This window comes from Garra rufa, chromosome 6 (genome assembly GCF_049309525.1).
Source record: "Garra rufa chromosome 6, GarRuf1.0, whole genome shotgun sequence".
NCBI classification, from domain to species: Eukaryota; Metazoa; Chordata; class Actinopteri; order Cypriniformes; family Cyprinidae; genus Garra; species Garra rufa.
The window spans coordinates 7,966,084-7,980,203 of record NC_133366.1 but is presented as its reverse complement, the minus strand read 5'-3'; the positions used below and the strand labels follow the sequence as shown (position 1 = coordinate 7,980,203).

The 14,120-nt window shown below is 35.8% G+C and overlaps 2 protein-coding genes across 2 annotated transcripts; both read left to right on the top strand.

The window, feature by feature from the left end:
* Positions 1-697: 697 nt before the first annotated feature.
* On the top strand, positions 698-1,618 carry LOC141336816 (lipopolysaccharide-induced tumor necrosis factor-alpha factor homolog). Its single transcript, XM_073842543.1, has 4 exons — positions 698-797; positions 885-977; positions 1,265-1,412; positions 1,510-1,618. Exons 1-4 carry the CDS (start codon positions 698-700, stop codon positions 1,616-1,618), a joined length of 450 nt encoding a protein of 149 aa, XP_073698644.1.
* A 2,518-nt stretch (positions 1,619-4,136) lies between these two features.
* On the top strand, positions 4,137-6,808 carry LOC141336815 (lipopolysaccharide-induced tumor necrosis factor-alpha factor homolog). Its single transcript, XM_073842542.1, has 6 exons — positions 4,137-4,236; positions 4,327-4,413; positions 5,460-5,546; positions 5,737-5,808; positions 5,942-6,086; positions 6,301-6,808. The coding sequence occupies exons 1-6, from the start codon at positions 4,137-4,139 to the stop codon at positions 6,404-6,406; spliced, it is 597 nt and encodes a 198-aa protein (XP_073698643.1). The 3' UTR covers positions 6,407-6,808.
* The last annotated feature ends 7,312 nt before the right edge of the window (positions 6,809-14,120 follow it).

Below are 14,120 nucleotides of genomic sequence, written 5' to 3'. Positions count from 1 at the left end.
TATCACAATATGCTAATTTTTTGAGAAGGACCTGTACATACATACACTGCATACATACCCCTCCCTTCCTCTATCTCTCTCCCTCTCTTTCTCTTTCGCTCTCTCTATCTATTGCTTGCTATTATAACAGTGACTTTTGTCATTCTCTCTCTGCACTCGACCAGAGACTTTCCAGAGAAGATTTTCCACTGCTCTCGAGTAACCAGGTATGTATTGTTGTGTTTTTCAAATGGACAAATACGGTATTAGGATTACCATACTTTGGTTGACAGTAGACTTTTGGTTTTTAGAACAAAAGTTTCTCTGAGGTTTAAGGATGAAAGTTTTTCCGTCTTTGTGTTGGTCCCTCTGTCTACAATCAATGGGCAGCGTAACCAGCCTTTTTGGTTTACATTCTATTGTTGAGTCGTAATAAAAAGAAACAATTAAGTATTTCTGTGTGTATGATAAAGGCACGAGTGCGGGCTGGAAAGATAAATATAATTACTTCCATGATAAATTGACTTCAGCACTTATTCAGAATTGTCCTTCTCATTTGTTTAAAAACGTGGTTTAAAATGAGGGTGTGGCAGTCCTCCTGGACAGGCCCAGCTGTGAAGAAATGGAAAATGCCAATAAAACGAGGATTTTTAAAGTAGAGAGTTTAAGTGATGGGATGTTTATTTTCTGCTCTTTCTCGCCTCACAGATCTTTAAAAATGGAGAAAGAATCCAATCCCCCTGCATATCCTGGTCCTCCGCTGAACCAAACCAACATGCCCAACCAAGTACAACCAGTTGCATACCAACCTCAACCAGGTGAGTTGACCCTTGTCTTGTGTCTGAGAGAAATAAGCTGAACTGGTTGTGTCAGTTTTTATCATGAGGTTTTCATCATGATCTCAGGCCTGGTAGCTGGAGTTTATTCACCTCAGCCCATTCCAATGACTTCAGCCGTTGTAGCTCCAGGGGTCCAGTCTGCATCCGCACCTGTTGCAGGTCAGCATACGTAATAATATGTAATGGGTTGTAACCAAATACACTAGTAACTGATAACTAAATCCACTCATTACAAACTTGTAAATAAAGGTTCTGAAAGGTTTTTGTTCTCTATGGCAGTAATGCCTTAGAACAGCCATTATTGGAAACTTTTACGCATAGAATACTGTCATGGAACATTTAATGCCAACTGAAAGAATGTTAAGCTGCTTTTTTAAACACTCAAATACACATGCAAAGAAAAAAATTATATTATTTAAAACAATGTTTTGGTTTTCTCTGTTCAGTCACGCAGGTGGTGATGGTGCAACCAGGTCTAGCCGATGTCCCGGGACAGATGAAATGTCCTCACTGCCAACAGCAGGTTGTCACTGAGACCAGACACGTCAATGGCCTGCTTACCTGGGCCATCTGTGGATTTCTTGGCATTCTAATGTAAGAAATAAAAGGACTTACTTGTCATTTGCACAGCATCATTGTCAAATCTGAGGGTTTTGCATTTTGTTTTTTGTTTTTGTTTTTTTCTGTCCAGGATCTGGCCATGTTGTTTGATCCCGTTCTTTCTGGATTCCTGCAAAGACGTAGAGCATAGCTGTCCAAAATGCAAGATTGTCATCTTCCTGTACAAACGCATTCAGTAATAACATTACAGGAGAATTTGACAGAATTGTGTTCTAGCCTTTCTTGGACAGACATACATATCTAACATGGACATATGAGAGTGCAATGCTGATTTAGCTTTTTGGTGTTGATATGAAGCATACATATATATATATATTTTTTTTTTTTTTTTTATGTAAAAGCAAAGGTTTATCTTAATAAATAATTATTTTACTCTAAAAGTCATCCTAGCTTTTTTCTTTTTTTTTCTACAAAACTACTGGTGATATAAAGATCAGTGCATTATTTGATCACATTATTTGTCTTTGCACACAGATCAAAGCTGAGAAACAGGTTTTAAGAAGCAAAGACCTGCGATTTCTATTTTTATTCATGCGTTTCCTAGTTTAAACATTAGATGGCATACTAGCTTTAATCCAGCAACATCACCTGTCCTCACTGCCTGGAGGAACATCTCAGTGGTTGCTAAACCTTTGCTATCATTGTATTTCAAGTACAAAAGGACTATTATACTCTCTTTTTATAGAAGCATCATTATACCAGACCGAAATGTTCAGTTCACATCACAACATGTGTAGAACAGCAGAATACAAAAAATATAAAAACCCACACAAACAATTACGTTGTGGTCTCCGCATCCATTAGTGATGTATCAAGTTTCATTCTCAAGCCTTGCTGCCCAGTTAGAGAAGTGTTTATTTGTTTCCACGATACACGCAAACCTCTAAACAAACATCATGCAAATTAAAGACTGAAACTGGACCTCTTTTAATTCAACACAAACATGCACCTACATTCCTCTTGTTAGCATTTGAGAGAACATGAAGGTCAACAGTCATGTCCCCTCAATCTCTTTTGCATGAGGAAGTTCTGAAAATTCATTAGCATCAGCCTTCTTACCAATAGCCTAAATTTGGCTCCACCTATTATCCCTGCCATTTCAGTGCTTATACTTCAGCTCTCTGAGTGAAGAGCATTGGAATTTCCACAGCTTTCCACCAATTGCAGGAACACACAGGTATGTGTTATATTAAAATATGTTTGCTGTTTAAAACTGAAAAAGAAGGGGATCATATCATTTACTTTGGATTATGTGCTTTCATAGTCAAAAATGTGTAATGGAAACTGTCACCTTCTATTGCTGGCTTGTTAAAACCACTAAATTGAATACATCTGAAAACACACTACGGGAAACCATTTTAATGGTAAACAGTTGATGGTTTGTAATGTTTGTAATGGTGTTTGTACTGGAAACTATTTATTCAGCAGGAGATACAATTAATTGTTATGTGAAAATTTGAGATTAAAGGCTCATTGGAGGACATGCATCTACCTACATTTTAGCAAAACTTAAAAAAGAATGTAAAGGGCGTTAACCTTTATCGCGCCACTCGGGCATTTAAATTTGTAACCGCCGCGATATGAACCAAGGTATAAAATGTTCGCACAGTCACGTTTATATGTTTCAGAGGAAACTGAACTCGCCTTTAGCGCCACTCGCTGGACATATAATATGGCAAGCCGTTCAGGAAAAAAATCATGTGTATTGTGTGAATATGGATTGGTTCACTGGTTGAATGCATGGTTTAATCACAAACGCATTTGTTCATAATACATTGGTATAACCAGACATGTATTGGTTTAGATACATCGGTCTGATCACATGCACATGGGTTTGCTCCTGTATACGTTGGTTCGTTCAAGTAAACATTGGGCTTCTCAATAATGCAATGGTTTCCTCAACTATGTATTGGTTGAGATAAATCGGTTTACTCAAGTATACATTGGTTTGTAAGTATATTGTTTTCTTCAGGTATATTATGGTTTAGATACATTTCGCTGACTCACCTGTCACAACATGAATCGCTGACGGATAAAATGTCGTCAAACTAGATGTTTCGGCACTCTGCTTTCAGGAGATCAGATCACATGTTTATACGGTATGACAGATATGAACACTGGACACTTATGTCGCACTTTAAAAGTGAATAGCAAAGTCATTACATTACCTACAAAATATCAAGCCGTGTTTGAAAGAGAGACTCACGAGCACACTTTGCCGTAAAACATTTAATTATGATAGATTTCAAATGATCAAACAAAAGTAATTATTTTCAAAAAAAAAGGACAGAAAGTATTGGGACTTATGCCGACTAAAAACCACATTTCTCCAAATTATCTGTAAAAGAACAAGTGCTACTAAGGACATGACTGATTTGATTACCACATAATGCATGGCTAAATTTTTCTGTCGGCATTCCTGTTCACCTCAGTAGCTCACCTGATTTGCGTAGAAGTACGTAACCCACTTGATGCAAACATATTTTGGAGCCAGTCACCTAGAAATGCCATGTGACTCATTGCTGAGAGAAAGGATTGATGGCTCTACAAAAATATGCACAGTCCAAACCCTTCATTAAAATGACGTTCCAGATTTGAGACAAAGGCAGCAGTCTATTATTTCAGTTAATTTTATTGTTGCTTTGCATTATGTAGAACTGTCACACTTAGGTTTTTCTCATTCACAGATTGCTGATCATGGAAAAAGGACTGCCTCCTCCTCCATATCCTGGACCACCATTGGTCCAACCCCACATTTCCTACCAGACACCACAGGTTGCATATCAAACCCAACAAGGTCAGCAGACCCCCTATTCTCAATTCAGAGATTATCAGTCATTGGTAACTATAGTGCTTCAATAATGACCTTTTTTTTTTTTTTTTACAGTTCCAGTGGCCACTGTATACAGTCCACCACCTGCACAGACAGTCATGGCATCCAGTGTAACCCAAACAGTCCAGTCACCTGGCATTGGTGAGAACTCATGTTTACTGTGTGCTATGAGACTGTAGTTTAGAAGGAAAACCTCAACTGGTTCAATGTGCCGCAATGGTACTGTAATGAAGTCCTACAGCATTCCAAAATGGTGCCTCTACTTCCTAAACAAATAGAAAAAAACTTTGCACTGACATGCCATGATATATTTGTTATAGTTCTAGGACTTACAAAACTTACATATTTCCATTTAGCAGATTCTACATCATAAGTAATTCAAACTAAAGAGTCAGTCTGAGAAGTGTCATGACACAAAGCATGGACTTCTAAAGGGGTTTAAGAAAAAAAAACTTGTGACAAAATATCATGATTTTGAATTAAAAAGTCAAGCCAAAATAAACAAAGGTCATGATTATGAGATAAAAGTTGACATTATTACACACAAATGCATATTTATGAGATAAAAATCAAATGTATGAAATTATATTAAGTAAATCTAAATTATGACTACTGGCATAAGTCATAGTTATAAAATTAAAAAGTCATAATTATGAAATAAAAAGTCAACATTTACAGTCATAATAATGAGATAGAAAGTCACTATGACATAAAAATCTAAATTAAGTCATAATTGTGAGATCAAAGTCTAAATGAACACAGTAAGTCATAATTATGAGGGAAAAAAAGTGACAGTCATAATTATAAGATAAAAAGTCAAAATTATGAAACAAATTATGACACAAAAATCTAAATTAAGTCAGAATTATGATATTTAAAAGTCAACATTATGCCACAAGTCCTAATTATGAGGGGAAAAAATCAACACTGACAGTCATAACGATGAGATGAAAAAGTTGAAATTGACAAATTATAACAAAAATTCTAAATATACTTTTTATCTTATAATTGTGACTTTTTGGATTTACCAATGATTTTTTTTTTTTTCTTTTTTGGTGGAAATTGGCTTCCATTTTATTTTCAATTTAATATTAACCTTGGAGAAGAGGTCTTTTCAGTTCTGACTGACAAACCTCATGTTCTGTCACTATTCACGGTTTTCTGTTTCCTGTCTCCAATGGTTACAGTTTACCCAGCACCGATTGGACATGGCCCAGTCATGTCTTCATCCACCATAACTCAGACAGTCCAGTCTTCATCTATGCCTGGCATGGGTGAGTGTTGATATCTTGTGTTATAAGGCTCTCTGTTTATACACTTCAGTATAACACTATAACATAAAAAAAAAAAAAAAAAAGCTTACAGGCTGAGATTTTCTTCATCCCAAGTGTGAAAGTTTTTCAAGTTTGTAAAAGAATAGATTGGTTCTGTAGGTTTTCATCATGAGCTCTTTTTCTCTTCCAGCTCCAGTGACAGTTTATCAGCCACAGCCCATGGTCACGTCGTCCACTGTGACGGTCCAATCTACTGCACCTAGTGAGTAGAAAAGCACTAGTTTAATGAGACTCTGGGTTTATACACTATAAGCTTTCAGGATATGCATGATGCATCTGTACAGATTACTACATTGGAGGTTTATGATTATTATTATATGTATTTCTTCATGTAGCTACAGTGGTAGTTGTGCCAGCACGTCTGACTGATGTCCCAGGGCAGATGAAATGTCCTCATTGCCAACTGCAAGTGGTCACAGAGACAACATATATCAATGGCCTATTGGTGTGGGCTATCTGTGGAGGTCTTGGCATTTTGGGGTAAGAAATGTATTCACCATATTCTCACATATAGACTTTTGAGTATCTGGTCCACCTTGCAAGAACCTCCTATTTAGAGAAGGGACTATCTGACTGACATATATTATTTTTGTGGAAATGTAGTTGCTGGCTGAACTGAGTGAATGAACCACTAACCAACTAGCCTATACAAAACTGATGTAAGAAAACATTAATTTTTCTGTATTCTCCCCAGGATATGGCCTTGTTGTTTGATTCCGTTCTGTGTCGATTCCTGCAAGGATGTAGAGCATCGCTGCCCAAACTGCAAAATCCTTGTCTATGTGCACCGACGCATGTAGCTTTCTCTGAAGCAAAGATATTCTAGAAGAACCAAAAGAAAACTTTACCACCAGCATCTTCCAGACATTACTGGACTTACTAATTGAAAGAAAAATAACACCATGACATAAAAAGACTTGGGTTTCACATACATAAGCAGAATATACATTGTACTACTTCTTGCCATTTTTGCAGAACTAATGTTTATAGTGTTTGTTGATTTGATCAAATCAGGGCTGGGCATCTTTATTTAGGGTTGAGCTAAACGCTGCAGGACAGTGGCCCTCCAGGACCAAAGCTGGATTAAATAGTTCTTAATCTACATATCTACAAAGCCTAGTTTTCCTTAACAATCACACAAAGATTTAATGTATTAGAAGATTATATTTATATGATCACATAGCATGATATTTCAGGTCTAACTAAATACAATACAATATAGACAACACAAAGGATTCGTATTGTTTGCGTTCTTTTGACTGCAACTGTTCTTCGTAAAGATAACATGCCTTTGTTAATGTACACTGCATTCTCTTAATAGCTAAGTTGTGAAGTAAAGGAAAATGAACGCAATGCTTTGATTGACTGAACGAGCTAAACTACTCTGACACGAGGAAGTCTCCACTTACGTATCTCATGTAAATATTATGGAAAGTTTTTTTTGTCAATGAAACATATCGATCGAGTTTCCTGATAACGTATGTTCCCTCCTGTATACTATATAAGATAGGTACGCCGATGAAAACAAAAGAATTATGAAAATACAGTAGACAAAATGAAGAACAGAATATTATTTCTTAATTGTTGTTTACTGACACATAGTATAAGAAACAGTATACTATTCGAACTTTACCACTGAGGTATAGGCTAAAAACGTTATTTGTAAATCGGAATGTTCAAAACGTCCAGTTTTTTCAAATGTTCTATTTTTTCCCCTTGGTTATTGCCGATATTAGACAAAATATCAAATATCCACGCACCGTTCGATTTTATCGTTTTGCAAACATTATGTAAACGTTACTCTTGAACGTTCTGAAACAGGTACCCAGATAGCAAGAACGTTTGGGCCAAATGTGGCTGAAAGCTGTCACGTTTGGCCTAGGTATGGCATGGCTGAGCACATATGGGCCAAACTTGTACCATATATGTTTTGCCATGGCTTTAGAATTGGAGGGAATTTTCATTTGGGTGACTTTTTGTATTAAGGTATATGGCCCATATGACAGTTCACAGACAAGAGCCATATTTGGCTAGGCTATGGCACATCCTGAAATATGTTAACTTATGGTTAACATTTGGCTTTTACTTGGAAAAACACACATAACCTGCTAAAGTCATGTGTGGCTGGTTTGTGGTAGTCCAAATGTCAGCCCATTCATTCATTCTTCCTGTATTCCTATTGGTGGATTACTAAAAATTTGAAAATACATGTCCGTTATTTCCCGCTCTGCTCATGAGTCTACAACAGCCTTTGCCCAGACACACTCTTATTCAGGTAAGTGCAGTTTTGGTGTTTTAAATGTTTTCTAGGGAAGTAATGGTACGCTTATTCGTACAGAAAAAAAATGTGTGCTTAGGTATTTGTACCGAACAAACACAGTTTCGTTTTGACCACGATCATGTGCTGAATTCATATGCGTGAATAAAACGTCACTATACATACCTGCTGTCCAGAAATCATGATAAGATTTGGGTTTTGTTATTTTCGATAAGTCCAAACTTTAAAATTATGTCTATTATATCAGAAAATTTAAACGATAAATGCCTTTTTGACGCTCTTTGATGTTACGTGACAGACCGCTGTAAGTAATGTTACAAGCGGAGAGCGCATGAATGCGATCATCCTTTCTCCTTTCTACTAGTTATAACGTGATTTAAAAACTAACAAATCTTTCGTCTCACGTAATCTCAATTAGTTTGAATACCGTCGAAAAATGCTAATAAAACAGGATTACCTTTACCACCAGCGAGCTCTCATGTCATGGCTTGTTTTAATATTCAAATAATATCTAATACTAATTATGATATGCTAATAATCTTTTTTCTCTCCTTTTTTCTGACAGATTGTGAAAGAAAGGCTGGTGAGACTTACTAAAAGTATCCATTTTTGTACATTTATTTACTCATTTGACATTTACACCACATTTTATGTTCTGTATTGTACTTCTGTTATTAAAATTGTATTATATTAAAAATGTCTGTGAATCAATTTTGTGTTTAATACGTGTTTAAAATTTACTGTGTAATTGGTATTTTAAATAAATAATAGATGTGGCATAAATATGGTTAAATTATGGCTTTTGATCTATCAGCCACATGTGGTCCACATAGGGGCCATTGCCCTTTACAGAACTCAGCCATATAAGAATGCCACATAAGATCCATATATCAGCCACATCTGTTTTCATGATTTGGCTCATTTTAGGTTGGGTTATGGCACTGTTTTGGTTCGGTTCTGGTTAAAAAGATGTGGACCAGTTTTGGGCCGGGGAACCTAAACTTATCTGGGCCACACTTTAGCTGTTGGTATGTCCAGAGGAAATTTGCTGACTGGGTAGTAACATGTTTGAATACGTTTTGCATACGTTCAGGTAAAACGTTTCAGAACTATGTAGGCCTATAAATAATGTTCTGAGAGCATTACTGAAGGAAGACGTACTGATTGGAAGACGTTTATTCATAACTATTGAGAGAAGCTTGCCAGAACGTTAACGGCTCGTACTTCACAAGAGCTTCGGAAGTAGGTAGCCTAATTGAATAAGAGTTTAGAGCTGGAACCGCATGTTTAATTTCGATCAAATAATATTTCATCAACTTTCAGACTGAACACTGAAATACACTTTTCAATAAATAATAACAACTAATCCTGCTAACAAAAACAGTTACTAGTTGGCGGGAACGCATACCGAAATCACATCCCAACCAACGTGATCTGAAAAGAGGATTACAACACACAAGTGAAGCCAATAGGCTACTTGACACCTGATAACTCAATAACAAAAATGAGGTAATAGGACACTCTCTAGTGGCTAACAAGTGAAACAGCAAAAAACCGAACATCCCTCAGAACCTCGAAGAAGGCGTGAGAGAGTAGTATGAAGCTGCAGACTCGGAGCCTGCTGCATCTACAGTCCCGCACCCAGAGTCCCGCATTCTCAGACCCCTCGTTTTTCGCGACAGCGCCACCTTTCAAATTGGATCGGATAAACACATGGATAAACACGTGAAGTATCGTCAATTTTATTCAATGATTTCTTTTTTAATCAAACTACTTTATAGCTCATCGATACACCAACATATGAACAGTCTATTTAATATTTGTAATGATGATAGCTAACGTTAGCCTTTAACCTTGGACTTTTTGTAGACAAGCCATTGTAAAAAATTTGGTTAAATTTAGTTGACATTAAAGTAGACCAATTAAATACATTAAGTGTGTTAATATCAAAGAATGTCATCATTAATTATTTAATCAGATTTACCTTTTTTTAATTATCGGAACTTTTCTCCTAAAACTATAAATTGAATTAATTAATGCCAGAGTAATTATTTTACTTTATATAATTTATATAGACTACTTAAATTAGTTCTTAAAACGTAAGTATTAAAATGGATCAATATTAATTTTACTGTTTTCTTTTTCCTGAGGTAGGCCCGCACATGTTTGTCAATTGGATTGTTTCTATTATTGCCATATATGAAATGTTTTATACATTAATTAATTAATGTATTTATTTATATGGACAGGCCATCATTCATGGCCTATGTGAGCTGCAGGCATTATCCTGGCAGGAGGCTGAGGAGGTGTTCCTTCGTGGCCCTACTTATCACCCTAGGTATGATTGTAATTTGCATTTGCAAAAAAAATATTATTATTACACAATATTTTTGACAATGGCATTCATCTTTTATTTTAGTGAAGTTGAGGAATTTGACCGGGTGATTGCAAAAAGAATGAGAAAAGAAGCAACATTTGCCTCCCAGAAAGTAATTATTTTACCTTATGCATTTACATTACATTTTATATTTATTCATTTAGCAGACGCTTTTATCCAAAGCAACTTATAAATGAGGAGTTTTTTTTAATGCAATTGAAGACGAAAATAAAGTCACTAACACAATTCTTTGCTTTGTCCTGTTTACAGCGTGATGACAGTGATTAAGGTGATCGTTAAATAAAGTACAGAATTGTTCATTATTGGTGTTTTGTCTATTATTTGAGTTTTGCTTCACATTCAAAATATCAAAAAACAGGTTTTGTAATGTTAGCATGGTATAATGTTAATTAGACCATTATATGTTGAGCTGAAAGAAAAAAATGGAATTTGAAACATTGTACAAAAACAAACTAAAACATTGTAGCAATGTAATGTCACATAATATTTTTCAGATGATAGTTCAATTTGTATTTGTATCGGTTGCATCAGTAATTTCCTTTCAATTACACCCACTCTCAAAAAATAAATACTGGGTAATTAGTTAGTTTGAGAACACAATGATTTTTTTTTTTTTTTTTGGCACATGCATTAAGTATTTAAGTATATATAAATATTTATTTGGATAACTTTAAATAAAAAGAGACCGTAATATTGCATTCTAATGTTTTCAATGGCATTTGGATAAGGGTGTTATACGATCTTCCGAACAGCAGGAGGCGCTGTCTCGAAAAACGAGGGGTCTGAGAATGCGGGACTCTGGGTGCGGGACTGTCGATGCAGCAGGCTCCGAGTCTGCAGCTTGATAATGTTGGCGTGAGATGTAAATAAACATGCGCGCATTTGTATGACATAAAACTCAATTTCATGACAGTCTAATAGTCTTATTAAAGTGTTTTACTTAATTTTTTTCTGTTATTTCAGATCAAGATTGGTAGATTGCATACTAGCTGCTAACCAACAACATTAGGCCTACCTGTTTTCCATGCCTTATTGAATGTTTAAACCTTCTTGAAAACACAGCTCCAGCCATACTGTCCAATTACATGAGTGTTTATTTGTTATAAGAATACACGCAAACCTCAAAAACAAACACCGAAGACTGAAACTAAACCTCTTTCACTATTTCTATATGTGACCCTGGACCACAAAACCAGTCATAAGTTTAAATTTGACAAAACTGAGATTTATACATCATATGAAAGCTCAATAAATAAGCTTTCTATTGATGTATGGTTTGTTAGGATAGGACAATATTTGGCTGAGATACATCTATTTGAAATCAGAAATCTGAGGATGCAAAAAAATCAAAAAGACTGAGAAAATCACCTTTAAAGTTGTCCAAATTAGGTTCTTAGCAATGCATATTACAAATCAAAAGTTACATTTTGATATGTTTACAGAAGGAATTTTACAAAAAATCTTCATGGAACATGAACTTTACTTAATTTCTTAATGATTTTTGGCATAAAAGAAAAATCAAAAATTTTGACCCATGCAATGTATTTTTGGCTATTGCTACAAATATACCCCAGCGACTTAAGACTGGTTTTGTGGTCCAGGGTCACATATTACGTATAAAGCCACAGTCCTCTTAGTCAAACATTTAGGAGAATATAAGGTCCTCAGTCTGACAATGGATACAATGACTGTTATAAGAATGGCTCGGAAAAAGATGAGACACTGTAGGTGTTTAGGAGTGCTGGAAATGTAAATGTTTTGTAAACATGTTACCTGTGACCATTCAATCAGGAAGTTTATTTTGCATGATATCATGACCCTGGTGAAAAAATAAACAGCTAAAACCAGCCTAGGCTGGTTGGCTGGTTTTAGCTGGTCATAGCTGGTCAGCAGGCTGGTTTTAGAGGGGTGTTGGCCACTTTTCCAGGCTGGTCAGGCTGGGAAACCACCAGCTAAAACCAGCCTTGCCAGGCTGGGAGACCAGCTAAAACCAGCTACTTCCAACTTAAACCAGCTAAGACCAGCCAACCAGCCTAGGCTGTTTTTTTTTTTTTTTTCAGCAGGGGAGGAACATCTGAGAACCCATTAGCAATGGCCTTCACCTATAATTCAACTCCACCTTTTATTTCTGCCATATCAGTGCTTATATATGAGTCATTTTATACTGAGTTTGGTGTTTTAGATTTAAAAACCATATTTTTTATTTTGCATTATGTGCATCCACTTTTGTGACGTAATGCCCCTTTGAGTGTCTGGTAGAAGTCTGCTGCGGAGCTCACAGTCTAAACTGAACCTCCTCCATATGGGTCTCCATCCACCATAGTCCAGCTCACGGTGGTCTTGGTCAGATGAGTGTTCAGAAAGATCGGTCAGTTCTGTTACTATTCATGTCACAAGACTCGCAATTTGTGTTAAAACACTAAAGTTGCTACATGAATCGTCATAAAAACCCATATTGAAAGCATTAGTGTGCTTCTTTGATTGAACATTAGATGGCATCCTAGCTTCTGCTAATAATTACTGCAAAGAATTCTCAATCACAGCTTTTCATCACTAGTATCTTGGCATGCTCTCAACCAGTTTTTCACATTGCTGTTGGGTGACTTTATGCCACTATTGGTGCAAAATAAATAAATAAATAAAGCAGCTCAGTTTTGTTTGATGGTTTGTGACCATCCATTTTCCTCTCGATCATATTCCAGAGGTTTTAGTGGGGTTCAGGTCTGGAGTTTGGGCTCGCTATGACAGGGTTTTGATCTTGTGATCCTTTTGATATTAAACCTAAAGAATGATAACAATGAGAGGGTGTAACTTCAATAGAGTTTGGAATGTCTAAAAATGCTAGTCCCAAAGCATCTTAATCATTATCTACATGGATATTAAAATCACCAACAATTAAGTCTTTATCTGCAGTCAGCACTAACTCAGATTGAAAATCAGCAAATTCTTTGATGAAGTCTGTATGATGCCCTTGCGGCCTGTATACAGTAGCAAGTGCAAATGCCAATAGGGATTTATTATTAACACTTATCATACTAGATATAGTTATATAAAGCACCATAACTTCAAATGAATTATGAAACCAGACCTCTGAGAAATACTGCTCTCACTAACGATCATTTTTGTAATCAAGTATTATTCTGACGATTAATCAATTACAATTAATATGTGTAGTAATAAAAATAACAATGCGGCAAAAATAATCAGTAGAAATAAAGTATCAAAAGCAAGTAATCTATGGTTTTACTAAACAAAACTGTTAAAATACATGATGTGTTCAAAACAACTGAACGAATGTACATTATGCATTATAACAGATCACTGCAGAGGGCCTGCAACCAACGGCCTGACAATTAATTTTGCACTTTACAGTGCGATCTAATCCTTGTCTAATATTGACTAAACAAATTTTTATTTAAATGTCCACTTAATCTTTAACATTTGACATTTCTTTACAACAGAAATGCTATAGCCACTGTAATTTATTAAATATGTGGGTATCAAAACAAGCTTTTATTTTGAAAACGCGAGGAACAGTTAGCATAATGAGAATGAAACTGATGTATTTTCCTGTGTAATTGATTTACCTTAAAAATCTGATGAAATGAGGCACGTTGCATTCCCAGATGAACGTTATAATAAACCACAACTCAGAGCAATATGGAGAATTATAGTTTGAGACTTTCCACACATGTAAAGGATAACAGTTTGTGTGGAGCAGCATTTACTGTGAACGGAGCTGCTCTGAGACGCACATACACAACCTACACGCATGTATTAAACCTGTATTGCATATATTTAATTGAATTGTAGTGTGTGATTTTACAAAATGGGTTTA

What these genes read in the sequence shown, in the direction of transcription:
- LOC141336816 (XM_073842543.1), top strand. Translation starts at nt 698, where the DNA reads ATGGAGAAAGAATCCAATCCCCCTGCATATCCTGGTCCTCCGCTGAAC. An exon ending in TGCATACCAACCTCAACCAG is followed by an intron (nt 798 to 884) that starts GTGAGTTGACCC and finishes TCATGATCTCAG; the next exon opens with GCCTGGTAGCTGGAGTTTAT. An exon ending in GGATTTCTTGGCATTCTAAT is followed by an intron (nt 1,413 to 1,509) that starts GTAAGAAATAAA and finishes TTTTCTGTCCAG; the next exon opens with GATCTGGCCATGTTGTTTGA.
- LOC141336815 (XM_073842542.1), top strand. Translation starts at nt 4,137, where the DNA reads ATGGAAAAAGGACTGCCTCCTCCTCCATATCCTGGACCACCATTGGTC. An exon ending in TTCATCTATGCCTGGCATGG is followed by an intron (nt 5,547 to 5,736) that starts GTGAGTGTTGAT and finishes TTTCTCTTCCAG; the next exon opens with CTCCAGTGACAGTTTATCAG. An exon ending in GGTCCAATCTACTGCACCTA is followed by an intron (nt 5,809 to 5,941) that starts GTGAGTAGAAAA and finishes TTCTTCATGTAG; the next exon opens with CTACAGTGGTAGTTGTGCCA.